This window comes from Ahaetulla prasina, chromosome 11 (genome assembly GCF_028640845.1).
Source record: "Ahaetulla prasina isolate Xishuangbanna chromosome 11, ASM2864084v1, whole genome shotgun sequence".
NCBI classification, from domain to species: domain Eukaryota; kingdom Metazoa; phylum Chordata; class Lepidosauria; order Squamata; family Colubridae; genus Ahaetulla; species Ahaetulla prasina.
Genome location: NC_080549.1, coordinates 2,042,347 through 2,070,293, shown reverse-complemented (window position 1 = coordinate 2,070,293; position 27,947 = coordinate 2,042,347). Strand labels below are relative to the sequence as shown.

The following is a 27,947-nucleotide window of genomic DNA, read 5'->3' as shown; positions in this document are numbered from 1 at the left end:
CGAAAGGTCGGCAGTTCAGCGGTTCGAATCCCTAGCGCCACATAACGGGGTGAGCTCCTGTTACTTCTCCAGCTTCTGCCAACCTAGCAGTTCGGAAGCACTTAAAAAATGCAAGTAGAAAACTAGGGACCACCTTTGGTGGGAAGGTAACAGCGTTCCGTGCGCCTTTGGCGTTGAATCATGCTGGCATATGACCATGGAAACATCTTTGGACAGCGCTGGTTCTTTCGCTTTGAAAGGGCCGTGGTGGCTCAGGCTGTAAGATAGCCTGTTATTAAAACACAGCTGCCTGCAATTATTGCAGGTTCGAGTCCCACCAAACCCAAGGTTGACTCAGCCTTCCATCCTTTATAAGGTAGGTAAAATGAGGACCCAGATTGTTGGGGGGGCAATAAGTTGACTTTGTAAATATACAAATAGAATGAGACTATTGCCTTACACACTGTAAGCCGCCCTGAGTCTTCGGAGAAGGGCGGGATATAAATGTAAAAAAAAAAAGAGATGAGGCACCGCCCCCTAGAGTCGGGAACGACTAGCACATATGTGCAAGGGGAACCTTTACCTTTAATCTGGGGTTTTTGTTTTATTCCAGACTTCCGTTCCTTTGACAAAATCAGTCCGTAGCTTTCAGTGTTTCATTTCTGAGAGTGTTCTTGCACTTTACGTGGTATGTCAATGTTTCTTGAGCCGTGAATAAACTACAGTTGGCTAGAATCTCAGAACAGGCCATGCCACAAATAACCAAATCACCTTATGGCTTGTTGTATTTTGTGAAAGCCCGGTCTAAAGATAAGACAGTAAATGTGCCCCTCCCTCCCCAATTGCGTTGAAGCTGATCTTACACAAATACACCCACAATGTTTGCAGTCAGAAATCTGCCAACTGGTCTCCTCTTCTTGCTTACTCTCCAGCTTAAATTGACTTCCTACTTCAGTTGCCGACATGGGAGAGGAGGACTGATGGCGAGGTCTCCTCCGTTCAATTATTTGAAGACTGATGGTTGAATTTTGAGTGAGAGCATTTTCTTGAGCTGTGAAAATAAGCGTCAGAAAGCCAAGGAAGAGTAAGATTCCCCTTTAAGACAAATCTTTATTTTTCTCTGTGTGGTGGAGGTCAACCTTTCCTGACGATATTCTCCTCGCTCGGGGAAGTTGGACTGCCTGAGAAGCTGAGGACATATGGCTGTTGCTGCAGCTTGCAACGTGATCTAAAATATAAATAGATGGGAATATTTTTTTTTTTACACTTGCCTCTAAAACATAACAGATTATCAATTCTCTGTGGAATAGTCATTGGCAGCCCCCTTATAATCTAAACGCTGCCACCCCACAATGGCTACCTTGTCTTTGTGACTTTATCAAACGGCTGCCTTCATTCAACACGTTTCGTCTGATTACTAAAATAGTCTAGGTTGAATTGGGAATTTAGAAAAAATACTCCCTTTGCAGGAAAAGTCAACCAACATCTTCTGAGACTGACATTGTATCAGTTTAGTATGTTGTACGAAAGCATCTGTTAAGTCTTGATGTGATCTAATTGAGCTTGACTGCTGTTGCTTCCTCCTTCCATTTGGAAGGATCTTTGGCGTGGACCATAAATGCAACAGAAGAGTCAACTCCCTGGTCTGCTCTCGAGTTGCCATAGGCCAGGGGGGATGGGAAACCAGTGAAATGGCACAGCAGCCAAAGACAGATGCACATTCCACACTTATCTTTCTCAAGGCTGTATCCCAGGGTTACCTACAGCAGCCGAGGGGAGTGACCTCTACAACCTGTGAAATTGCTCCTTGGCAAATGTGATTGATGCCACACCCTGGTGGGAGGGGGGAAACAGGGTCATAATTGGAGTGTAAATTACGTAGGGTCAGAGCTGGCTTCACTTGGGAATGCGCAGACATGAAGCACCTAATAAATAACTGGATTTCTTTTGAAGCTTGGCTCGAGACTCATGATTTAATTAGGGCATCTGTAGGAACCCTGAGAAGAAGAGTGGTCCATACCACTTCTGGCTCCACAGGAGATGCTTTGAATGCTCTATCTTCCTGTAAAAACTCCCTGTGAGCTAAAAAAAAACCCAACAACCCTGCACCATTGTGCTCGTTTTCTACTAATGAAGGGAGATCATTTTTCTCAAAAGAGGAACGGTCTTCTGAGACTTTTAGAATTCTGTGCCATGGGTAGTCAAAGCCCTTTCTCCCCCAAATATCCATTCTTCCTTCTCACCGGTTTCAACCCCAATGTCTGGACTTGCTTCAGGGAAACTGTCAGAGCCATTGGAGACGGAGCAGCCAGTGGTGCAAGTCTTGAGGGACTTCAAAGAATGACACGAGTGTTTCTGCTCAACGATGGAAGGGAGATTTCCCAGCACGGTGGCTGAGCTGATCCTCTCTGAAATGAGATGGAAGAATTGGGGGTGGGGGTGGAGGTAACACAGGTATAAAATCTGGAATAAGAAGTCTGCTTTCTGCCACAGAATCTTCTACAGCAGAGGTGTCAAACTCAAGGCCTGGGGGCCAGATCCAACCCATCGGGTGCTTAGATCTGGCCTACAGGGCTGCCCTGGAAACAGCAAAGGACTGGCCCATGGTGCTCTGCCCTCCTGAGCTCTGTTTTCACTGGCAGAGGGTTGCAGGAGGCAGTCGCAGCCAAAAACGAAGCTTGGGAGCCCGTTTTCGCTGGCAGTATGCTTGGACCACCATCAGCGCCCCGACACAAGTGACCTTGAGCTGGCCGCACCCATCCTGGCCACGTGCCCCCTGCCCTCCCCCCCCCCCGAAGTCAAATACAACCCTGATGCAGCCCTCAGTAAAATCGAGTTTGACACCCCTGTTCTACAGCATGTTGCATCACAACTCCTGAACCAAAACTTGGTCTGAGAAAAGCAGCAATCACACACTTGCAAGTATTTCGTTGTTAAAAACAAACCCTGCAAGTTTGCACGAACCCGTCAAGTCAAGGAAGGGAGCCCCAGTGCCTTACGGAAATTGCTGAGCCGAAATTTCCCACAACAGAAATGTATCTGGCATTGCTTCCTGACGTTATCCTTCATGAGGCAGTAAAAGACAAAGATGAAGAACCCTAGAAAGGAAAGCAGATAAAATGTGCCTCGGATGGTTCCACGCATTCTGCTCATCCAAGCTTTTCATCAATTATAGAAAAGGTGTAGGAGCAGATGGGTTGCGGAAAGCATGGAAGCATCCCACGGAAATTAACAAAGCATCGACAAAATCAGAAGTATTCTGCTTCCTCAACTGACATTACAAAATGTTCTACCACACTGTAGGGAATTGAAGGCTCCAAACAAGGTGTCTAATTCCACCCCCACCCCCAAATTTATAATTTCTAGAGGAGACAATGAGAAATCTCATCAAGTGGTGGGACAGAGAAGAAAGGAGAAAAAGGACAGCAGACCCAAATCATACCTTGGTTACAATTGGAAATATTTAATGGAAGCACCTGGAAATTCAGTCTTCTACATCTAAAGCAGATGCTCCCCCATCTCACAACCTGACTATTGTCTCCTTGGACCTCCCTCAACCTGACACCTTGAAGATGTTTTGGAATTACTCTAACCTCATCCTACTGTGTTGTAGGGAGGTAGAACGTTGGCTGAAGGAGCTCCAGGACCTTGTAGTTGGAACTACCAAAGAGCACAACTTGGTCATGTGCTCTTCTCGTGCTTTTGGTCCTTCCCCACACCCCATGGCCAGTACACCTTATCATGAGAATTACCTTGCAAGGAGTTGCAAATGGCAAAGACATACATGAAGACAGTCTTCAAGGGGTCCCATGCAAAGAAAGCAAAACCCCACGTCAAGCCCAGCAGGAATGTCAAGCTGATGACTCTCTTCAAGTCAAGGAGGAATTCTTGGCTCTGGTCCTTCCTGCCCCTGGGATTGTTGGTTTTCATGACACGGATTTGACAAAGGACAGTAACAAACATGCTAATGTTGATCAGGAATACCAGGATGAAATAGCCAACTAGAGAGATGTAAGAAACCCAGTTGTCCTGAATCCAGCAACTGGAGAAAGACAAAGGAAGATGGGTTGGTCAACTCCATGTTGACTGGTTGAAGTTTTGATCCAGCCTTCTTAGAAGATGCCAGGTTTATAGATAAAAAGCAGCACCTTGGATGGCTGGGTGGATAGCTGGATGGCTGGGTGGGTGGGTGAGTAGATGAATGGATGGGTGGGTGGGTGGATGGATGGATGGATGGGTGGGTGGGTGGGTGGATAGATTGATGGGTGGATGGGTGGATGGGTGGGTGGATGGGTGGGTAGATGAATGGATGGGTGGATGGGTGGATGGATGAATGGATGAATGGATTTGTTTTGATTTATATCCACCTTTCATTCACAAACTCATGCATGGTATGTAAAGCTTCATTAGCCTCCTATTTTTTCCCCACAACAAAAATCTTTTAATATGGGTTGTTGGACTCAGGCGGAACAACTGACCTAAAGTCTCTCCATGAGCTTTCATGATTCAAGACAGACTAAAATCTGAGCTTTTCTGCTCCTAGCCCAGTATTGGGTTTTTTACCAATGCAACATGCTGAAGTAGATTTGCAAACAATTTAAGGGCTAAAGATGGAACAGTAGAAATTATAGCAATGGGATTCTTCGGTCGAATTTCTCCCCTGCTGTTCTTTCAGGGGAAAACAATCAAAACAACAGACTTACAACTGCATGGATGGGCCGTCAGCGCTCCTTCTCAAAGTGTATTCAGTCCCATAGAAGTCTCTGTTGATGCTGAGGACCACAATTACAATAAGCGCTGGAATTCCTAAGGACCCCCAAGAAAACAAAACCGCATGAACCAAACAAAAGGAGAAACGCCTGCAGAGGTTTCATGAAAGTCCTAGCAGGAGAATAGAAATGAAGTAGGGAAGCCCTAGTTAACAGGGAAGGTGAGCAAAGGAAGGATTTGGATTAATATCTAACATCCACGTTTAAAAAAAACCAATTAAGAGCAATTCAGCCTTGCGAAGCTTAAGAATTAATTTCAATGATTTTAGCCTGAAATTTCTTTCTTTGTCACATTAAAATGGGACATTTTAACAATAACAGCAGTAAGGCATCATTCTGTGTTTGGGGACCACATCTACCCCAGTTTTAAACTGAATACATCATATTTAGAATTAGAGGTCTTCGAGGAGACAAGTCTTCTTGTTCTTCTTCTTCTTCTTCTTCCTCCTCTTCCTCCTCCTCCTCCTCCTCTCTGGCCCTGCCCCCCATATTTTTAAGAAGATGTTGGATAACCATTTGTCTGAAGTGGGGTAGGGTTTCCTGCCTGGGCAGGGGGTTGGACTAGAAGACCTCCAAGGTCCCTTCCAACTCTGTTATTATTATTATATATGTGACACAATGCTTGGCACAGTTATGTCCCTCTGCTCCCCATCCCATAATTCAGGAAGCCAACCAGATGTCCTAAGAGGAGGATTGCATGAAAAATGACCAGACAGCCTCCTCTCCATTCCCTCACGTTGCGTAATTGTTACCCAAAGATAGGTTGCATCTCCATCTGGTGGTGCCATCGAGAACTTATTTGGAGGTGTCCTTTCCTGTGCCCACGCTGAAAGCCACCGATGAGGGGCACAGCCCTCTCTTAAAAATGTAAACCAGATTGCAAAATTCTGAAACGTGCTTGACGTTTACAAACTGGGGACATCCATACAGACATTAAAATGCTGTATCTCCGATACTTACCCCAGCCAGCTATGGAAAACTTGAGCATGTAATACGGAATGTAGACTTTGAAGACTTTGACCAGGGCAAAATACATGTTGACGGCTTCCAGACCCATCCAGGTAAAAGCAGAGAGCAGGAAGTAATGCAAGGTCACAGCAACCGTGATGCAGAGCCCACGATTCTGAAACATGGCGAGCCAAGAGTTCACCAAGAAGGCAAGGTTGAGCATCAGCAAAGCAAAGCAGAGGTTGACGAGGATTTTGGAAGGGTAGTCCTCACGGACTTTGCTGGAATGAAAAGGGGGAAAGACATTCACTTCCTATCCTGTCGCGCAGATCTCATTTCTTCCAGGGACACCATTAATTGATTTCCTCAATGCGTGCTACCTGGGGGGTGGATAAAGTTTCTACAGACAGACTACAAGGAGCTCCAAATTTTGGTGAGTTCAGAAAAAAAACAGACAGCCAACTCTACTCACTCAGTCGAGAAATAAACCAACAACGCCAAGCCCAGGAAAATGGAGGAAATGCCACACCCCACATAAGTCACCAGTGTTAAAGCCCACTCATCCGCATCGCTGAGGGGTGTCCGAGATAAGTCCTAAAAAAAAAAAACGTATGAGAAAGACAGTTCATCCAATTGAACCCGTCTGGTGCCACCCAGGTGGCTGGCTGGAGGGTGCTGGGAGTTGAACTCCACAGGTCTTAAAATTGCCAAGGTTGGAAAACCCCTGATATATATGCACTCTGTTTTTCCCACTGTAACTGGGACGAAGATTGACACGAACTTACCAGCAGAACTCCAAAATGGGTCAGATGACTACAACTGCAGACTGTGTAGAACCTATCCGTATGTTTTATTTCACACCCTGAGGTGTTCCAGCCACCCAGACCATCTGCAGAGAGAAATGAAATATTTCACCCATTAGTTAGTAGCTCCTGGCTGCTCTTCATAGTTGTTCCCAGGCTTCAGGTGTGCATTGAAGGAGTGTGGGCAGAGATTCACACTGGCTTGTTGAGAACATGAATTCAGTTCAAATCTTTATTGTCAGTGCAATAAAGGGGCCTCTGTGGCTCAGACTGGTAAGACAGTCTGTTATTAACAGCAGCTGCTTGCAATTACTGCAGGTTCAAGCCCCACCAGGCCCAAGGTTGACTCAGCCTTCCATCCTTTATAAGGTAGGTAAAATGAGGACCCAGATTGTTGGGGGGCAATAAGTTGACTTTGTATATAATATACAAATGGATGAAGACTATTGCTAACATAGTGTAAGCCGCCCTGAGTCTTCGGAGAAGGGCGGGATATAAATGCAAATAATTTTTTTAAAAAGTGCACAACATGTGCAATGAGATTGGTTGAGCTCCCTCAGTGCAACCCCCCCCCCAACACAATACAACTCACAGTGAAGACAGAAAATCCCTAACCCAATAAATCATATTAACAAAACACCCAGTCCTATTGCACCAGTGTGAACATGTCACATGTTGCGCCGGCCCTGCAGTCCATCATACTACGTAGTTATGATGTTATTTCTCATTCAGGAGCCTAACATCCCACAGATAAAAACTGTTCTTCAGCCTGTTTGTGCAGCCAGCTATACTTCTATATCTCCTTCCCGATGGTTGGAGGGTATAGAAGTGCTGACCAGGGTAAGAGTCGTCCCTGAGAATTTTCCTCACTCTTCTAAGGCAGCGAGCCCTAGCGATCTCATCTAGTGGTATCAAGGGACAGCCTACAATGTTTTGTGCTGTGCTCACCACCCTCTGTAATGTTTTTCTATCCATGGCTGTCAGACCGGCATGCCATACCGTGATGCAATACTAAGGAAATGGAGTCTCTGTTGGGCTTTCCCGGCCACCTGGATTATGTTGTTTTTCCAGGTGGGGTCTTCACTGAGATGAACTCCCAGGAATTTAAAGGAGGAAACTCTCTCTACACAGCTCCACTCAATGTAAAGTGGGGCAGGTTCCGCTCTCTTCCTCCAGATGTCCAACACGATCTCCTTGGTCTTGCTGATGTTCAGGTGCAGATGAAGATGTTGCTCTCCATCTCTCAAACTTTCATCTTTGGAGTCCTCAGTACTCACCATTCCTACTGAAGTCCCAAAAGACGCAGTGCACAGTAGCATTGTCCTAGAAGTAAAAAAAAAAAAAAGAGAAAGAAAATGGCTTAAGCAACGGAAGTCCTTGGTAGGAGATAACTCTCACCTATGCTGTACCCGTCACAACCCTTGATAGACCTTCTCTTCACTCAAGGCAAGAGTTCTCCTTGTGTTATCACTAGTAGAAAAGAGCAAGATTTTCTCCAATTTCCCAATTCCCCAGTTGGGCAATTCGATGCCCTGGCAATATTTTTGGATTTGCCCTTTGGTGATATTCAGAACTTGGGTAAAAATGATACTATCTGCATGTATGAGGAGAGGTGGCTAAATATAGTTTATAAGCCACTTAAATCATTGCCATGTTGACTTAAGTAATGACTGGATGATTGTTTTCCATTTCTAGGAAAATACTGTTTACTTTATCTGCTGTTTTGGGCAAGAATTGTAATTAAAAATTATGTTGTCTACATCTGAAATGTTATTTCTCTTTAGTGCATCCTGTTCATTGATAAGATGACAGGAAGAGTTAAAATTTAGCTCAATTAATCAATAACAATGACAAGTGAGCTCTGTCTTTCCATATTTCTGTTCTTCTAACTCCCCCAAAGTCTAGGACCTCCGACATAGCCTCTTTCTTTGATTAGATGAAGGCTCTCCACAGGTCTGTAGGCCTCTCTTGGTCCACAGTCTTCTCAAACCAACCATCCATGATAGCTCCAGCTTCAATGTTGTGAAAGTAACATGGTCGCCTTTGGCAATAATGTGGTACTCTACCCCATGAGGACTTCTGTGCTCCAGAACTATGCTGACTGGTTCCTCGAGGTCTTCAATTGTCTTGTTTTCAATGCTGGCACCTACAACAAAGGTGTTCAGAACTTCATTCTTCAAACTATCATCCTGAAAAAGAAATACAGATATATATTTTTTCATCCCCTCTCTCTCCTATCCAACCCTCAGGGCCATTTCCAACCACTTTCCGCCAAAATGAGGGAGTCGCAAATTAAATCTTGGGGTTCAGCTGTTCCTTTCATCCTTGGCATCCATTGCTAAGTTTCCTTCTACTCTTGCAAGTTTGACCAACTTACCTTAAACAATGACGGGGCACCAAAAAAGGTGAATTGAATCCCGGTGAAATTTTCTCTGTCAAAAGATTGGGACGTTAGGTAATTTCTCAATAATCCTGGCAAATATATCGAGGCCTGGGCATCCGTGAAGGGTGTTGATTGGATGCTGAGCTGCATGGGGAAAGTTCTAGAGTTGATTTCAAATTAATTTAGGAAGTACCTGGCAGAAACAGGTGATAAGAGGTGGGGAGAAGCACAGCGTGTGAAAGGGGACTCACCTGTGGACTGATCTCCAAATCGTAGCATACGATCCCAAAAGCAACTCCTTGGAAGTTCATGGGATCTGGTCGTAGCACTGTCAAAGCCAGCTTAGGCAAGGTGACTGATTCATTTCTCCCACTGAAGGTCATCTTGAAACCAATTTCTTCCATGAGAGTTAAGATTCTGGAGAAAGTACGCAAGAGCTCAGAAATAACATGGAATGGAGGCCACCATACCATCTTATATCTATTGGTAGCCCTCAACTTACAATCGTTTGAAATTATGATGGACCTCCCTGGAGGTACTTACAACCAAGATTCAAAGTTCTAACACACGTACACACAGTCAGGTGGCCACAATTCAAGCACTCAGCATCCAGGTCACATTTATGTCCACATGTAGTGTCCCACAGTCACATGACTACATTTTTGGGGGCAGTTTTGCCAAGAACTGTCATTTACGTTTGGCTCTTGGCCAGACTGAACAACAGCAGATCATTGGTTCACTTAATGACCACAGTGTTTGTTTAATGGCCACAGCAAAACCATCATAAAATCAAGTCAATCACCTGGGTTATCCAAATGACGACCATCACAAGTTATAACTCAAGGACTGTCTATAATGTCATTGGCAGGCAAAATGACAAAACTGTACCTCCTTTATTTTGGCTGTGTCATTCATGGGAATTCACAGGGGGGGGGATGCAATTATGTTTGGAAGAATGTCTATGGAGATTCCCGGTCATCCAGGACACGGTCAGAACTGAAGAAGCTTCTTGGATGAGAAGCAAAATGTCTTCAAGCAAAAACCAAAGAAAATCTAGTTGTCTTTAGAAAAAGCATCTTTGGGATATGTTTGGAAGAGTTAGCAGTAAAAGGAAACCAGGTTGCCTGGACACCATCAAAGGTGACACCAGCCAGAACAACTCAAAGAAATTGTGCAAGATCAGAAGATGTGGAGAGACCTGGCCCATGGAATCGACAAGACTCGGACATAACTGAATGGATAACATTTTTATCAACCTCGTGGTGGTAGTGGTGCCGTGGTTAGAATGCAGAAGTGCAGGCTAACTCTGCCAGCTGCCAGCAGTTCTATTCTCACTGGCTCAGGTTGAGTCAGCCTTCCATCTTTCCAAGGCTGGTAAAATGAGGACCCAGATTGTTGGGGAAAATATACTAGCTCTGTAAACCGCTTAGAGAGGGTTGTAAAGCACTGTGAAACGGTATATAAGTCTAAGTGCCATTGCTATAATCTAACAGGTACCCACTTTCCCCGAAAATAAGAACCAAGCGGAAAATAAGTCCTAGCTTGATTTTTCAGGATGCTCGTAATGTAAGCCCTACCCTCCAAAATAAGCCCCAGTTAAGATTGTCAGCCAGATGGATGCATTTAGTACCGTATTTTCCCCCAAAAGAAGACCTAACCAGAAAATAAGCCCTAATGCATCTTTTGGAGCAAAAATTAATATAAGACTAGGTCTTATTTTTGGGGAAATGCGGTAACATATTCAGTAGTGGCACATGGCTGTGTTCTCACTTGGAACTGGGAAGGTGGAGAGAATATTGCTGGGGGAGGAACAGTGCAGGGGGTGTCAACATTGAAAATACAGCAAGCTGTGTTCCTGCTAATGTGATTGCGTCATAAATTCTGAAACTCCACTTTTCACACCACATCTGCTACCCAAAATCACACTAAGGAGCTCTGCCATGGAGAACAAAAATATTTGTCAGGGACGGGATCCATCCATCATCTTCAGATGCTTCGTGTTGGCTTGCAGTCCTTATAAAAAGCTCTTCTTCTTTGCTGCTCTGGCAGAAATATATTCTGCACACTTCTGAGTGTGCAAAGGCACACCTGGGAGGGAAATATCACTAAAGATCTAAATAAGGAGAAGCAAAACTTGGTTCCTCTTTGCCTTTGAAATCCTAGAATTCTACTTTCTTGCAAAACGTGTCCATTCGTTACCGAAAAGCTGCAGATTTTGAATTCTGGGCGGTTGGAAATTTTGGTAGGAGGCAAATATTTCTAGGAGAATCACGACAAAGTCTAACACTTTTTCTTTGGCAAACTTACAACCTCTTCTAAAGCAGGCTGTTCATCCGTTTTTGGATTTCCATCTTTTTAAAAATATAAAAAGGAGGTAGGTTCCTCCCCCACCCCAAGTTTTCTAAGACTGTTTCTTAGACTTAGATTTCGAATGACTTTATTTTCACTTCCACTAATTGGCATACACGTTTCACACAAGCCTCTCAATCTGGAACTAAGAATTTAGAAATAAGAAGACATTTCAGCAACACAATTAATTAGTGAAACAACTTGTCTCTAGAGGTTGTGGGTGCTCCAACATTGGAGGTTTTGTAAGAAAAGATTGGACAATCATATTGAAATGGTATAGGGTCTCCTGTTTGAGCAGCGGGTTGGACTAGATTCTAGAAGACCTCCAAGGTCCCTTCCAACTCTGTGATTCTGTATTATGGATTCTGGATCCTCAACTCAGAAGTGGAAGTCTTTTGACCTTATGCTTAACAGGTGACCATGTTCTTTTCCATACCTGTTGAGCATGGTTCGCATGTCCTGCTCTTGGTTTTTATCTTCCAGAAGGATATTGATGATTTGCAGTGTCTTGTCCGCAAGGGCCAGGCTAATTTCTTCAGAGTTGGCAATATCGGTCAGTTTGCTCATCAGGACCTCGATTTTGTTTTTATTCAGTTCCGAAAAATTCAAGAGAAATAAAATATGATCTGCCACCTCTTCAGCGTTTTCTGCAGCGGAGGAAAGACAAAAAAACTAAGCCCTTGCCAGAAGCTGATGTGCATCTCACAAGATTTCTGGGTTTTGAAGAATGGTTGACCACATTCCAAGCAGAAAGCTAGCAGGATCAGGAGCAATCTGGGTCGGTCATCGGAATTTTGTCTTTTGAGCTTTTGGACTCGTGCTAAAGCCCTGAAGATGGGCGCTAGCACGAGTCCCAAAGTTCAGAAGACAAAATCTCTGGTCCCAATGACCAACCCAGATTGGATCCTGCAACGTTATCTTGGGAGATGTAGATTTTGCCTTCATTCATCAGAAAGTTAGCACCTCATGAGGAAAGATTATAGGTTTTTCTTTCAGGCAGACTGTGTTTCCAGGTGCAGGATGTTCACACACACAATTTCCCCAAGTCTACTGCCCACCCCCCTCCCAACAAGGAAGGACTTCCAAGAAATGGGAGGGAAGTAGGACTTCATTAGGTGTAGCTAGAGAAGAAAAGTAGACACATCTAGATCAGGGGTGAAATCTACTTACTTTCCTTACCGGTTCGGAAATCCACATGCCGCAGAAGTCTACTTCGCTCACGTGTGCACATCACATGCACGCGCAGACCTGTGCATGCGCAAAACCTTCTGCGTATGCACAGAAGGCAAAAAACACATCACTTCCTGGTTAAAACCAGGAAGTAATGACACCTGGTTGCTGGATCGCCGAACCACCAGTCACGATCGCTACCGGATCACGAGATCCGGTCAGAACTGGGAGCATTTCACCCCTGATCTGGATTGATTTTTAGTATCTTTCAGCATAAAAACAAGCCCACCCAGGAACTTACCGACTGTGACGGTGACATTTTTAAGATCCAGTATATTATCTGGCAGATTTTGCAACAGAAGACAGGCGGTCAAGTTTGACCTCTTCCAATAGGCTTTTTCAGTTCGAAGGTTAATCCAGCTTTGAAATAAAAAGGAGACATCAGAGACATTAGAAATATTAGAGATATTCTTTCATCATGCATGGTTGATTGTCCTTTGCCCCAAAGATACTTTTTTTTCAAGAGGCAACTGGTCTTTCTTTGTTTTTCTTTGAAGATGTTTCACTTCTCATTCAAGAAGCTTCTTCTTCAGAATCTGAAGAAGCTTCTTGGATGAGAAGTGAAATGTCTTCAAAGGAAAACAAAGAAAGACCAGTTGCCTCTTGAAGAAAAGCACCTTTGGGCCAACCATGACCTGGACGATTGAGGACCTTCATAGACATCTTGCTTGTCCTTTGTTTTTCATTCGGGCGGGTTTTCATTTGGGTGAATGGTTTAACAATCACCTTGCTTAGCAATGGAAATTTTAATCTGTGGTCGTAAATCAAGGACTACCTGAGGCCCACAACTGGGCCAGTCCTCTTCTAGATGACATATGATGACCATGAAGATCTTTTCTTAGTTGGAGGTTGTCGGCCCTAATTATCCTTTGGAAAACGAAGTTCACCAAAGATCATCTGAGGTATGATGTTGAGGTTGGTTGGTGGTCAAAGAAGAAGAGTTTGTGCCTTCCTCTACTCACCAAAGTCTGGAAGCTGCAAACTCATGGTTGGCCTCACAGGGCAAACTCATCAGATTGGGGGGAGCCGTCTTTCGCCAGGTATAAGTCCCTTTGTAGTTGGACTGGACGGTCTGTTCAGAACATGTGTCTGGATCTTTGGGACAAGAGGATAAGAATGGAAGATCACTTAACCTTTCTCTCCCCAACCATTTCAGCATTGACACTAAGGGTTGTCAAAGAGTGGAGTAGGTTACCCAATGGAAGGTGAGGCAGTTGTGATATCTGAGACATCTCTGCCTTCACAGTTGGAGAGGGAAGGAAGTATGGCAAGCTTTCTCCTCTAATGTTGTGTCCTCTCATGGCGTGTGACTCGTGAATTCCTCAGAGCAAAGCCAGGACATTTTAGTCTGAAGTCTTCATCTAAGTCCCAAATGTGTTGGGTCACTTTGATGAGAGATGATCTCATTTTACTATCTCGGGGTTATTGTATGGAAAGAAGAGGGCGTCAGGGTTCCAAGTAATACATCCGGTTCAATAAGAATTCTGAGGCAGGCAATCTCCTCAAAGAACATTTTATTAGGTAAAGGTAAAGGTTCCCCTCGCACATACGTGCTAGTCGTTGCCAACTCTAGGGGGCGGTGCTCATTTCCGATTCAAAGCCGAAGAGCCCCGCACTGTCCGAAGACGCCTCCGCAGTCATGTGGCCAGCATGATTCAACGCCACAGGTGCACAGAACGCTGTTACCTTCTCACCCTATTTTTTCTACTTGCATTTTTACGTGCTTTCGAAACTGCTAGGTTGGCAGAAGCTGGGACAAGTAATGGGAGCTCACCCCGTTACATGGCAGCACTAGGGATTCGAACCGCCAAGCTGCCGACCTTTCGATCGACAAGCTCAACGTCCTAGCCCCTGAGCCACCGCGTCCCTATAACATTTTATTAGGACATATCAAATTGGCACGTTCCTGGTGGAAAACCGGCTCTAAGTCGCCGCCGGTTTTTCACCCAATTAAAAGTAAAACTTTGTCACTTTTGCCCAGAGTCTCCAATCACACGGTCCAATCAGCATACAGTCCGGTTGCTAGGTGACCTCAGTCTCCACCCTTCAGACACCTGCACCAATGTCCTTGATTCCCAGGGGAAATAATTTTATTTAGGCTACAACACCCCAGCTAATCTCTACACCCACCCACCCCCGGCCCCTTTGCTCCAGGCTGTGTCAGCCCTGAAGTAGTAAGAAAATAAACCCCCCTATGGAAAACTACCAAAAGAAAATGGCTACAGTTCGGCCAACTTCACGGTTGACAGAGGGGTCATTTAATTGAAAAACCATTAGGGTAAAAAAAAAAAAACCAAAATCCAACGACTGTATTACCAAAATAAATCACACGTGTATCTTTTTGCTTCACACTCATGGATAACTGATCTTCGGTGTCATCTCCATGCAAGGTGTTTTGTAGCTTCCTCGTGATCTCCTGTGTGCTTTGGCTGGACCTGGCCCTGATGATGGCCTTTGAGGAATATCTAAAGAAACAAGCAGAGGCACAATCATGAAGGATTCAATCTGTGGGTCTTTTGTCAGAATATTCATGACTGGGAAGACATGGGAACGAGGTCAGCCAATGAATAGGCATAGCAACAAAGTCAAGCCAATTGGAAGCTGAGACAGTCTGGAGCCAGGGCATGTCTTAGTCTGCAGCTTCTGAGTCTGTGCTGAGAAACGAAACTGAAAGCTGCACAGTGTGTGTGTGAACATGTCTGCGTAACTGAGCTGAAGAATCAACTATTGGTATAGTAAATACAGCTTTCTGTGCACCTTTGGCGTTGAGTCATGCCGGCCACATGACCACAGAGACATCTTCGGACAGCGCTGGCTCTTCGGTTTTGAAACAGAGATGAGCGCCGCCCCCTAGAGTCGGCAACGACTAGCATGTATGTGCAAGGGGGACCTTTACCTTATGAATATAAAGAAGTAAATGAATCCAGCTGATTCAGTTATCTGTGTGTGCTTCTGGATTTGATTTTTGCAAGAAACTCTGACCTCTTTGACACCAGGAGCCAAGGCATCAACCATGTGAATGCGCTGAACCTAACGTTCCTAACCAAGTAATATTCCAACCCTTCTCTTCTCCACGGAACCAAAGAGAAATGACAGCCATCTGGAACTTAGGGGGAAGGTGTTGGGCCACAGAACTTCTCCATAACTCTCTTTCTGGAACGTCAACTCTCGTGGTAGCACCTTTAGGTCTAAGTGATGAGTGCAGAATGTAAGATTCCAGGTGTTAATGGCACCCAGTTCTGGAAACCAGTTATATCCATGTCAGAAAACCAGCATTAGTTCCTGGTTGTTTCCAGAACATAATTTAAGGCAGGGGTCTGCAACCTTGGCAACTAAATAAATAAAACCAAGGTGCTGCTTCTCAGCTGATGATCACGGTTTGTAGTTCCAGAATTTCAGCCACAGGAGGGCTGCCAGTCACCCTGGGTGGTACACCCGCTGCCTACAGTTTCAGACCCCAGGAGCCTCAAGTTGAATTGGGGTGACTTCAAATTATGAAAAAAAAAACCAAAAAACTAAACAGGGTTGATAAATTTGGGTGGGAGATTGCCTCTCCCTCTTACGCTTCCCTTGGCAATAATTTTAGCTTCAGGAAGTATCAGCTACTGGCAGGGAATTCTGGGAGCTGACCAATTCTTGAATACAGCTCGTCTGTTTGGAACCCATACCACATTTCTGACATCAATACAATTGAACGTGTCCAGAAATATTTTACAAGAAGAGTTCTCCACTCCTCTGAATACAACAAAATACCTTATGCTACCAGACTTGAAATCTTGGGTTTAGAAAACTCATAGAATCATCTATTACAATGTCCTTCCTGTCGAAGATTACTTCAGCTTGCAACAATATATGAGCACACAATAGATTTAAGCTTAATTTTAAGCTTAAATCTTGATTGCAGAAAATATGACTTCAGTAACAGAGTTGTTAATGCTTGGAATACACTACCTGACTCTGTGGTCTCTTCCCAATTTCCCAAAATCCTCAAAGCTTCAACCAAAAACTGTCTACTATTGAACTCCCCCCATTCCTAAGAGGTCTGTAAGGGGCGTACATAAGAGCACAAGAGTGCCTACTGTTCCTGTCCTATTGTTTCCTTTCATTACCAATCTCTTTCCACTTATGACTGTATGACTATAACTTGTTGCTGGCAATCCTTATGATTTATATTGATATATTGACCATCAATTGTGTTGTAAATGTCGTACCTTGATGAACGTATCTTTTCTTTTATGTACACTGAGAGCATATGCACCAAGACAAATTCCTTGTGTGTCCAATCACACTTGGCCAATAAAATTCTATTCTATTCTATTCTATTCTTAAGTCCAGGGTAGAATGTCCCACAATCCCCTGCAAGACAAGTTCTGGGTGGTTTAAAAACAGGGGTCTCCAACCTTGCTTTGCTGGCTGGGGAGTTCTGGGAGTTGAAGTCCACCAAGCTTAAAGTTGCCAAGGTTGGTGACCCCTGATTTAAAAAGCAGGCAACTCCCTGATGTGAAAATGTTGGCAAGTGAACAATCACACTCCTTACCTCCGGGAAAGCCATTCTCCGTTCTTCCATTCAGAAGATCTCTGGAAGCAGAATAAAAGAAGCAACAAGAGTTAATAAGCGTGTGCCGTTGTTGTTGACAAAAGCCAGAAGTTTAACAGAATTAGGTGGGCAATTACTGTTGGCGGATTGAGAAGGAGACAAGATTAGAAGGGGAGAAAAGTGGCTAATTAGCAAGCCGGCTCATCCTCTGTGAAGGTTCCACTTTTCTCCACCACCGCCAAGGCTGCCAGCCTTCCTTCCTTCCTGATTACGCGCCGCATTTAGGCTCTGATTACGGTTTTGTAAGCCCCTCTGCGGAAAAGACATTCCGAAGCAATTCAGGGGAATTGCAGATTGCTCGGAGAATAAGCGATAAGAGGGAGGGAGGGGAGAGAAACAAGATTTTAAAAAAAATAATCAATCTATATAGCAGGAAAAGGAGCTTCTGTGGCAAAAGACGAGCAATAGTTTTGCCATTTGCAAGATGGAAAGCCGCACTAACCGGGTTTCATCTGCAGCCGGCAGGATTCACTTGCTAGCAGTAGGTATAGCAAGGAATGATTGGCCTTTGATAGCAATAGCAACAGCACTTAGATTTATAGCCGCTTCACAGTGTTTTACAGCCCTCTCTAAGCGGTTTACAGAATCAGCCTATGGCCCCCAAAAATTTGGGTCCTTGTTTTACCGACCTCGGAAGGACAGAAGGCTGAGTCAACCTTCAGCCGGTCAGGATTGAACTGCTGGCAGTGGGCAGTGAGTTGGCCTGCTATACTGCATTCTAACCACTGAGCCACCACTACATCAATATTGTCTTATTGTGTACAGAAAAGGTAGAGCTGGTCTCAGTGGTACCTCTTCCTTTCTTGTTTGTTGTTTCTTGTTCTATGCTCAGAATAGAAAGCCATGGGGATTAATTTGCTGGGGTCTTTGTGTTACCGTGGTTATATTAACCACTGGTCGACTGGAAGGCAATACGCAACCCAGTTCATTCTTGCGGGAGCCGGTCAAAGGTAAATAACCCCCATAAGACCTAACATACCATCCTTAGAATAGAATAACAGAGGTGGAAGGGACCTTGGAGGTCTTCTAGTCCAACCCCCTGCTTGTTGTGGTGCACCAGCAAGCTGCAGAGCTGGCAGCAGAGTCGGACAGTGAGGAGGCTGGGGAGGATGATGGGCCAGTCCTGGAGCCAGGGGAAAGCCCAGACGAGGGCTCTGCATCAGAGGAAGAGATGGGGCCAGGGCCAACTGGGAGCGATGCACGGACTCCGGAGCCTCCAGAGGCGGACAGCAGAGAGGCAGACGAACAGGAGGAGCCTGTTCCTAGTGCATGCATGCAAAGAGCTCCCAGAAGGCAAGAGCAGCTAAAGCAAAAAGGACGACTCAGGAGTAAGGCCAGGAGATGACTGGCCCCTCCCATAAGGCTTAAAAGAGCAGCAATGGCTCTTGGGCTCTGTGTAGGAAAGCAGTGTTGCTACATCTGTTTTTATTCAGAGTCTCTTGTTTCTGAACTTTGTGGGGTTTGCCAAGAAAAGCCTTTGGCACGGTGCCAAAGAAGACAAAGGTTTGTGATAAGCGCCTTTGGGATAACCATGCCCTGGATGACTGAGAATCTCCATAGACATTTAGCCATAAAGAAACTAGTTCAACAGTGCCTCCTAGTGGTCAGCTGTGAATATAACTCCTGTAATCCAAAATCTCACACACACACCCCAACCCGGGAGAATGTCAGGAAGCAAAGTGGCAATATCCACGCAAGGAGGTTTTGATCCATTTGCAAGAAACTTCCACCTTTGGAGATGCACGATCGCTTTTCAAAACCATGAACCACAAGGAGAGCTGGCAGTAAAAATTATGTAAACTCAGTGAGCCATGAACAATAACCGGCAATTGATGGGAAGTACCCTGCAAGGTTTTGTTTCAGTTTTCTCAAGACAAAAAGAGGGGAGGGGCCAAGATGCCCTTAATGGTCAGGGTTATTTCTCTTCGTTTAATCTGCCAAACAAGCCTTCCGTCAGCCACGTTCCTCTAGTTACTAAGGCACAATCTTCCCTGCTACCATGGCAATTTCTCACTAGAGAAGACGCAGGCAGGGAAGAGGTGGGAAGACGGAAGATACTCATCAGAGGGAAGAAGGAGAAGGAGAAGGAGAAGAAGGAGAAAGAGAAGGAAGAAGGAAAAAGAAAGAAGAAAGAAAGAAGAAGGAGGAGGAGAAAGAGAAGGAAGAAGAAGAAGAAGATCTGAGGAAGGCTTATCAATCCCTTGGATCCTGTGGTCGAGTTTATGAGCCCACTAAAGGGGAAATTTTCAAAAATCATAAAACATTGGAAGAAAAGAGTCTACAAAGAAGAAGCACATCCTGAGTGGAGGAGGAGGAGGAGGAGGAGGAGGAAGAAAAAGAAGAGTAATCAGGGTTTGATGGGGAGAGATGTGATCATTTAGGACTTCTAAATACATACCGCAATGTTAATCTGCTCGGTTCCTTGTGACGATTTCTGGCTGTGTTGAAAGAAAGATATTTCAAGATCATTCTGGGTGGGTTTAAAAAAAAGAAATCTGGCAGCCAAGGAAGAGGAAGATGTTGTAGGGCGGGGATGGCTAACCTTTTTGCTGTCGCGTGCCAAAAGCGAGGGGGGGGGCGCTGGGGGGTCGTGCACGCGTGTGCCCACACCCATAATTCAATGCACCCTGTCATCCCCCCTGCGCTGTGAGCACGACCCCACCACACTCCCCCCGTTTTTGGCACGTGATGGCACAGTGGGCCCAATAGGCCCGTTTTTCGCCCTCCCCAGCCTCTAGAGGCTTTCTTGGAGCCTGGGGAAGGCCTTCCCCACCCACCCGGAGGCCCTCCAGAGGCCAGAAACGGCCTGTTTCCAGATTTCTGGTGGGCTTGGAAGGCCAGAAAATCGGCTGGCCGGAGCTAAGCTAGGGCAACAGTCGCATGCCCACCAATATGGCTCCGCCTACCACCCGTGGCACACATGCCATAGGTTCGCCACCACGGCTGTAGGGCTTACAGTGGGAGATTCATTAGGTTCGGTTCAAAGCCCTGAATTTGGATGGAAAGAGGTCCCCAGATGTCCTTATTCTATAGTGACCAGATGTCCCGCTTTTGGCGGGACAGTCCTGCTTTTTAATAATTTGTCCCGCGTCCCGCAGCAATTCCAAAAAGTCCCGATTTTTTTTTTTGTTTGTTTCACTCCCATTCTGAAAATGGGAGGCGGCAACCCCTAAGGGTCCTTGAGTGGCTCAGATTGGTAAGACAGTCTGTTATTAACAGCAGCTGCTTGCAATTACTGCAGGTTCTAGTCCCACCAGGCCCAAGGTTGACTCAGCCTTCCATCCTTTATAAGGTAGGTAAAATGAGGACCCAGATTGTTGGGGGCAATAAAAGTTGACTTTGTATATAATATACAAATGGATGAAGACTATTGCTTGACATAGTGTAAGCCGCCCTGAGTCTTCGGAGAAGGGCGGGATATAAATGCAAATAGAAAAAAAAACGCAAGAGGAGGAGGCGGAGAAGGGGGAGTGGCGGAGAAGGGGGCGCGAGAGGGAGGAGAGACGCCACTTGACTTCACCCGAGAGGAAGAGAAGAGCCGAGAGGAGAGCCGAGGAGAGCCGAGCCTGCCTGGAAGAGCAGAGAAGCAGCAGCCGCTCCTTCTCCTTCAGGCAGGTGGCAAGACTCAGGGCGCATGCGCAGCCCCCCCCCCCCTTCAATAGTGTCCCGCTCTGCCATCGCTGAAATCTGGTCACTTTACCTTATTCACATCATTGAGCCTAAATGTGCCTTTAGCCTTGATGTCATGGTCTACTGCCATGTTTCTTAAAACGTTTTTCCCGTGGGAGCCCTTCCCCCTTTTAAAATGACGGAAGACCCCAGAGTACTGTTTGTTCATATAGGAGACAGATAGATGAGAGAGAGATGAGAGAGAGAGAGAGAAAGAGAGAGAGAGATGGTGTGCAGTGGTGATATTCAGCCGGTTCTATCAGGTTCGGACGAATTGGTAGCGGCAGCTGCGGGAGGCTCCGCCCATCCGCCCAGACGTAATCACATCCCATTTATCCACGTCTTTTATGTTCTGCGCATGCGCAGAAGGCCTTGCGCATGCGCAGAGGTGGTGCGTGCGTTCACATTTGCGAACCGATAGCGAAGATAAGTGAATACCACCCCTGATGGTGTGGTAGCCTAGAGGTGGAGCTCTCGCCTCACAGTCAGGTGTCTGTGAGTTCGATTCTAGGTTGAGGCAGATATTTCTCTCTCTCTGGGCATGTTGTGATTATATCTGCTGAATATAACTCCGCGTTGGTGACAGGAAGGGCATCTGGCCAGTAAACACTCAGCTCCGTTCAGTTGCCCAGACTCCACCCAGCAAGGGATTATGAGGGTCCTCAAAAGACAATGATAGATAGAGATTGAGAGATATAGAGCTATAGAGATAGAGATACATAGATAGAGATATTTACTGTACACAACATTAAAATGGGCACATTTTCTGCTGCTAGAGCTTCTCATGATGGTTGGGTGAGAAGTTCGTCCAGACTGGAAAATCCTTCTGAGGTAGAATATAGGCTTACCGAGCTGTCTTGATGTTATGGTTTGTCATCACAAATTCTGAATTATTTAACTTTTTCTTGAACTGTAAGAGAGACAAACAGTCAGTCACAATTGGGTTCCTGGCTCGACTTTATTCAGTATTTGTCATTTTAAAGAAATGAATATTGTCATCAAATGTTTATGCCAGAATCGGGGCTTCTTCAAGATAAAATTCCTCTACCTCAGCTGCTTGGAGATGGGTGGAGTTCAACTCCCAGGATTCAGAATGCTGGCTGGGAAGTGCAAAAATCTCCATTCCCTCTCCATTCCAGGGGAAGGATATTGCAAAATCTCCATTCCCTCCCCACTCCAGGGGAGGGATACTGCAAAATCCCCATTCCCTCCCCACTCCAGGGGAAGGATACTGCAAAATCCCCATTCCCTCCCCACTTCTGGGGCTACCGGTTCTCTGAACTGCTCAAAATTTCCGCTACCTATTTTCCAGAACCTGTCAGAACCTGCTGGATTTCACCCCTGCCTTGAAGATAATTTTCCAGGGAACATTGTCTGTTTAACAATGAACCGTCAGGATGTAGCCCCATCCGGTGAAATAATTATAGACCTTTCTACCAAAAGAGAATGCATTTATTTCTGGAAAACTGGCTGCAATCTCCTTTTTTTTTTCCTTCCAGGCACGGTCCAGGATGAGCATCTCTGCTTCTGCCAGGCAAGGAGTTATCTCTCACTGACCACTACCCTTTCGCCCGGCCCATTAAACAAGCCAGCTTGAAACAGATCCTAATTCAGACTCACCCAAGTTTCAGAAAGCTTTTTGGCGTCGTAGCGATCGCACATCCTGGGTGGCTCCCAAGTCACGGAAAAGTTCATATGGAAACTGTAGAAGGTGTCGGTGATCCCTGAAAACGGGGGTGGGGTGTGTGGGGGAGATGGGGAAGCCAGCTTATCTTTGAGCTTACTTTTCAACGTGTTTGCCTTTGATTTTGAGCTATGAAGCTTTTTGTAGCTTTAAGCCCGGTCTACAATGACGTGCCTTTATAAATCTATAAACAGGGTAGTTTTTGTTACCATGCTTATTCTGGAAATGTGTGCAAAACAGAATTCTTTTATTTATTTATTTATTTAAAAAATGCATTTTAAGGTATTAAAAATATACTTTTGCGTTGTTAAAAATGTATGTTATTGTCTTATATGGCTTTTAATACTTGATAGCTCTGCAGGATACTGAATTTAAGTAGGGCTGCCTTGTAAATCAAATTAATTGCTTTGTAAGAAAATTTTCACCCAGGGTTTGCTTTTTTTTTTTTTGGCTGATCGTGAAATTACCTGGACTCGTCATAGAAGGGAGCCCAGGAATGACACAAGCACTAAGCAGTTCAGTGTGACATGATCCTGCCAAATCTTTCACACCTATGCAGGATTGGGATAGCTGAAGATCAGGCTCATTCTGGCATTCTCCAGGACAGGGGTCTCCAACCTTGGCAACTTTAAGACTTGTGGACTTCAACTCCCAGAATTCCTCAGCCAGCTTTGCTGAGTTGAAGTCCACAAGTCTTAAAGTTGCCAAGGTTGGAGACCCCTGTTCCAGGATGTTATCACTGCTCCGTAGAAGCCATCAGGTCAATGATTACGGGGGGAAAAAACCATTCAAACATTCATGTCCCAAAGGTCCTTTTTCCAAAAGACAATTGGACACTCTTAGTTTTTTTTTTCCTTCAAAATGTTTCACTTCTCATCCAAGACGCTTCTTCAGTTGTGGTTCTTCAACTGAACTTCCTCAGGTTCTTCAGCTTAATTCTGCAGCTGAAGAAGCTTGTTGGATGAGTTGCAAAATGTTTTCGAGGGGGAAAAAAAAATCCAAGAAAATCCGGTGGCCTTTTGTAAAAAGCTCCTTTGGGACAACCATGACCTGGATGATGGAGAATCTCCATAGACCTTAAACGTACCTGTAACGTTCGAATCAGGAGATGTGATTGGTGGAAAGGCAGATGGAGCTTCCTCCACACCTGTAGAAGAAAAAAGGGAAGTTCGGATGTGACCACACCTAGAGTACTGCATCCAGTTTTGGTCACCACACTATAAAAAGATGTTGAGCTCTTAGTGCCTTTTTGGCAATGCTGTATATGTTATGTACACTGAGAGCCTATGCAGCAAGACAAATTCCTTGTGTGTCCAATCAAACTTGGCCGATAAAAAAATTCTATTCTATTCTATTCTATTCTATTCTATTCTATTCTATTCTATTCTATTCTATTCTATTCTCCTGCACAGCCACCAGGTCAATGCTTAGAAATAAAATTTGAGACATCCCAGAATTCTATACAGAGTAATGTTTGAATTAGGAGAAGTGATTGGTGGAAAGGCAGATGTGGGTCCTCTGCATTTCCTCCTATAGAGGAAAAAGGAGAAATACGGGCATGAAAAGGGACAAAACTTACATCTCTAGAAATTTTGATATTGGGAAAAAAAAACTCTGAGAGACAAGTTGAAGTTGAACGAGATATGCAACAATTATCCTAAGAGAAATGCTGCGGAACTGAATCTTCCATTTCTTGTGGGGTTTTTTTCCACAAATAGGGTAATAGGGTTACTTTCTTTTGATTTTTTTCCTGATTTTTCCCACTGATTTTATGTCTTTATATATTCCCCCTGCTGGCTGGGGACTTCTGGGAGTCCACGGATCTCCAAGTTGCCAAGGTAGAAGAAAAACACTGAATTATCTGTTCAACTTATATGGTGCCCATTTCGTAGGCAGGATTGCTGATGCTCACTGGGGCCTCCTTATCTGCTTCCAATGTCGTACCTTGTCCATAAATCGCTGTTTGTTCAAAAGAGCCATAAACTCAGAAGGAAACACATTTATACTTTGTGCAGAGGTTCTCATACGCTTCAGCAAGATTCGACAGGGGACTCATAAATAAAAATTTAAAGCTTGCATTCCCATCAGGGATTCCAGAAGTTCAAAACTACAAAATGGAAAACGGTTGAGTCTCTTGATATAAAACAGAAAAGCAAGAATTGGGGCAGGAACACCCGGAAAAAGCAAACGCCTCTAATATTCTATGTCTATGTTTACACAGAAATGCTAAGCCATGCTCTGCTTTAAACCATGATTTGTCAAAAAGTCCAGACTTGGTCCCCACATCGTGCTAAGCCGTAATGTGTTGTGGTCCGCCAGCAGCCTGCAGAGCTGGCAGCAAAGTCGGACAATGAGGAGGCTGGGGAGGACGATAGGCCAGTCCTGGAGTCAGGGGAAGGCCCGGATGAGAGCTGTGGGTCAGGGGCTGAGGTGGGGCCAGGGCCATCGGGGAGTGAGGTGTGGACTCCAGAGCCTCCAGAGCCTGATAGTAGTGAGGCAGAGGAACAGGAGGAATCTGTTCCTAATGCATGCATGCAAAGAGCTGCCAGAAGGCAAGAGCAGCTAAAGCAAAAAGGACAACTCGGGAGTAAGGACAGGAGATGACTGGCCCCTCCTAATTGCTTAAAAGAGCAGCAACAAGCTGTTGGGTTCTTTGTGGAAAGGCAACGTTGAATTCATTTGCTTCTTGTCAGTGTCTCTTGAACTTTGTGGAGTTTTTGCCAAGAAAAGCCTCTTCAGCCAAAGAGGTTGTAGAAAAAATGCTTTTAAAAGGCTCTGACGATCCCAGCTGAGCCACGCAATCATCAGAGGCTTTTTTTTTTACTTTTAAAAGCATTTTTTCAGCCAAGAGAAAAAGTGTTTTTAAAAGTAAAAAAAACAAAACCCTCTGATGATCACACGGCTTAGCTGGGCATGGAGGGGGGGGAGGCAGGCAGGGATTTTTGCTACCAGTTCTCCGAACCACCCACCACCATCACTACCAGATCGGGCGATCCAGTCCAAACCAGGAGCGTTTCACCCTTGGTCCGGTCCCTTTTTGAAAGCCTCTAGCAATAGTCCCAAAGGTGCTTTTTCAAGAGGCAACTGGACTTTCTGTCTCTTGAAAAAAGCACCTTTGGGGCCACCATGACCTGGATGACTGAGAATCTCCATGGACCTCTAGCAATACAAACTGCATCCAGTTTTGGTCGCCACGATGTAAAAAAGATGCTGAGATTCTAGAAAGAGTGCAGAGAAGAGCAACAAAGATGATTAGGGGACTGGAGGCTAAAACGTATGAAGAACGGTTGCAGGAACTGGGTATGTCTAGTTTAATGAAAAGAAGGACCAGGGGAGACATGATAGCAGTGTTCCAATATCTCAGGGGTTGCCACAGAGAAGAGGAAGTTGGGCTGTTCTCCAAAGCACCTGAGGGTAGAACAAGAAGCAATGGGTGGAAACTGATCAAGGAAAGAAGCAACTTAGAACTAAGGAGAAATTTCCTGACAGTTAGAACAATTAATAAGTGGAACGACTTGCCTGCAGAAGTTGTGAATGCTCCAACATTGGAAATTTTTAAGAAAATGTTGGATAACCATCTGTCTGAGATGGTGTAGGGTTTCCTGCCTGGGCAGGGGGTTGGACTAGAAGGCCTCCAAGGTCCCTTCCAACTCTGTTGTTATTATTATTATAATAGACCACCCACAACTTCCGAAGGCAAGCTGTTCCATTGGTTGATCGTTCTCACCGTTCGGAAATATGAACTAACATTGGTTGTATTTTATATATGAAATCGTGGCCAGACGTATCTGTTTGGGGCTTTAAATGTGGACTCATCTTTTTCAAAAAAAAACATATAGTGTGTTTATTCCGAATGACTGAAGACAAAGATGAAGGGGTTTTATCTGAAGAGATTATGGCTACTCACCACAACGTTGATGCTGGGCAGACTCTGTCCGTGCATCTTTCAGAAACCAATAATTCTGCCCCCAGCTGACCACATTTCCATCTCGACAAAGCTCAAGGTCTTGCTGAGCTATCACACCATTCCACATCTGGAAGTAGTGCACGATGCCAACGAAGGACGATTGCCGGATTGGTTCTCCGTTATAGTTCTTGTGCAAATGCCCGATCACCAATGTCCCATTGGGCCGTAAACAGCGGAAATGGAACTCTGGAAGGGATTGGTTTACCAGCTTCTTCCCATCACAGAAGAGCTCCAGGAGATGCTTCTGGCTGTCCCAGACGCAACAGATCTGGTGCATTTTGTAGGCCCCAATGTACTCTCCCAGATTGATGAAGCTGCCCAGGAAGAGCATCCGTAAAGTGGAATTATGGAAGGACAGAGCCAGCTCCACCTCTCTAATGTTGGTGGAGTTGCTGCTGATATCGTAGGAAAAGGCTGTTCCGCTCTCCACCGTTTTTTCAGTCTTGTTGAGGTCGACACACACCGTGAACTCACAGAGTTCTGGGACACTCCAGTTGGCCAAGGAAACATATTTGTTCTTCAGTCCCATGAAAATCACCTGCTTCCCTTTCAGAGACACGGATTCTGTTTAGGACAGAAGAAGAAGAAGAAGAAGAAGGAGGAGAAGGAGAAGGAGAAGGAGAAGGAGAAGGAGAAGGAGAAGAAGAAGAAGAAGAAGAAGAAGAAGAAGAAGAAGAAGAAGAAGAAGAAGAAGAAGAAAAAGAGGGGGGAGGAAGAGGAAGAAGAAGATGATCTGAGGAAGGCTTATCAATCCCTTGGATCCTGTGGTCGAGTTTATGAGCCCACTAAAGGGGAAATTTTCAAAAATCATAAAACATTGGAAGAAAAGAGTCTACGAAGAAGAAGCACATCCTGAATTATTGGGAAAACTCATACCTGAGAAAAGGAACAAGGTGGCCACAGCCAAGAAGAGGCTACCGAAGATCTTAGATGGAGCGTATCCAGCAACATCACACCTCTGACCACTCATCCTTTAGATGAGGTCTGAAAGACAGAAGGGAAATTTCTCAGATACGTTCTGGAGGAAGAACACATCAACAGAAACCCTGATTTAACTCCACTGAATCTCTCTGCCATCCTGGATAACATTCAGCCTCTCACTTCTCCCCACAGCTGAGGCCTTCTAGATGTATAAGACCTGGATGATCCTCCACAGAGTTCCAGATCTGGGGAGATGAACCCCTTAAACAGCTGAAATCCACCCTTTTGGGCTGGCTTTAGGATATTTCCACGTCAATCCGAGTCAAGATGTTCTGAACCACCAACTTACCTGAGGAAGGAATCATCAATAAGAGCTTTGCTCCCAGGTTGCAGAATCAAGTCTTTTTCCCGTCAGTCTCAAGGAGGAAATTAATCTCACGTCTCAAGGAGAAAATTAAAATATCAATCCTGAACGGCTTCAATCTTCAGGGTCCATCAGCAGTATCTCACCACCTCAGGGAACTTCGGAAAAGTTCCCCTCAACGTGGCAAGAAGCCCTGCCTCTTTCTCCCTTACGACCTTCCTGGTTTGTCGCTTTGGCTGTTGAAGTGTCATCTCATTTTTCATCCACACTGCTTAATCTACTTC

General features: G+C 45.0%; 1 protein-coding gene across 1 annotated transcript; it reads right to left on the bottom strand.

Annotated features, from left to right (window-relative positions):
• Nucleotides 1-1,076: 1,076 nt before the first annotated feature.
• ADGRG4 (adhesion G protein-coupled receptor G4) lies at nucleotides 1,077-27,348 on the bottom strand. Its single transcript, XM_058154625.1, has 19 exons — nucleotides 27,255-27,348; nucleotides 26,319-26,942; nucleotides 23,499-23,558; nucleotides 22,348-22,451; nucleotides 16,999-17,039; nucleotides 14,793-14,926; nucleotides 13,424-13,556; nucleotides 12,703-12,821; nucleotides 11,668-11,878; nucleotides 9,134-9,299; nucleotides 8,561-8,688; nucleotides 7,627-7,822; nucleotides 6,169-6,290; nucleotides 5,709-5,977; nucleotides 4,683-4,785; nucleotides 3,732-4,021; nucleotides 2,979-3,077; nucleotides 2,223-2,387; nucleotides 1,077-1,207 (listed from the first exon to the last, which is right to left on the bottom strand). Exons 1-19 carry the CDS (start codon nucleotides 27,346-27,348, stop codon nucleotides 1,077-1,079), a joined length of 3,189 nt encoding a protein of 1,062 aa, XP_058010608.1.
• Nucleotides 27,349-27,947: the final 599 nt, after the last annotated feature.

Excerpts from the sequence above, each read along its gene's own strand:
- ADGRG4 (XM_058154625.1), bottom strand. The coding sequence starts at position 27,348 with ATGAGTGGTCAGAGGTGTGATGTTGCTGGATACGCTCCATCTAAGATC. Across the intron at positions 23,559-26,318 it reads TGCCCAGCATCAACGTTGTG|GTGTGGAGGAAGCTCCATCT; the intron begins GTGAGTAGCCAT and ends TTTCTTCTACAG. Across the intron at positions 4,022-4,682 it reads GACGGCCCATCCATGCAGTT|TTGCTGGATTCAGGACAACT; the intron begins GTAAGTCTGTTG and ends GTCTTTCTCCAG.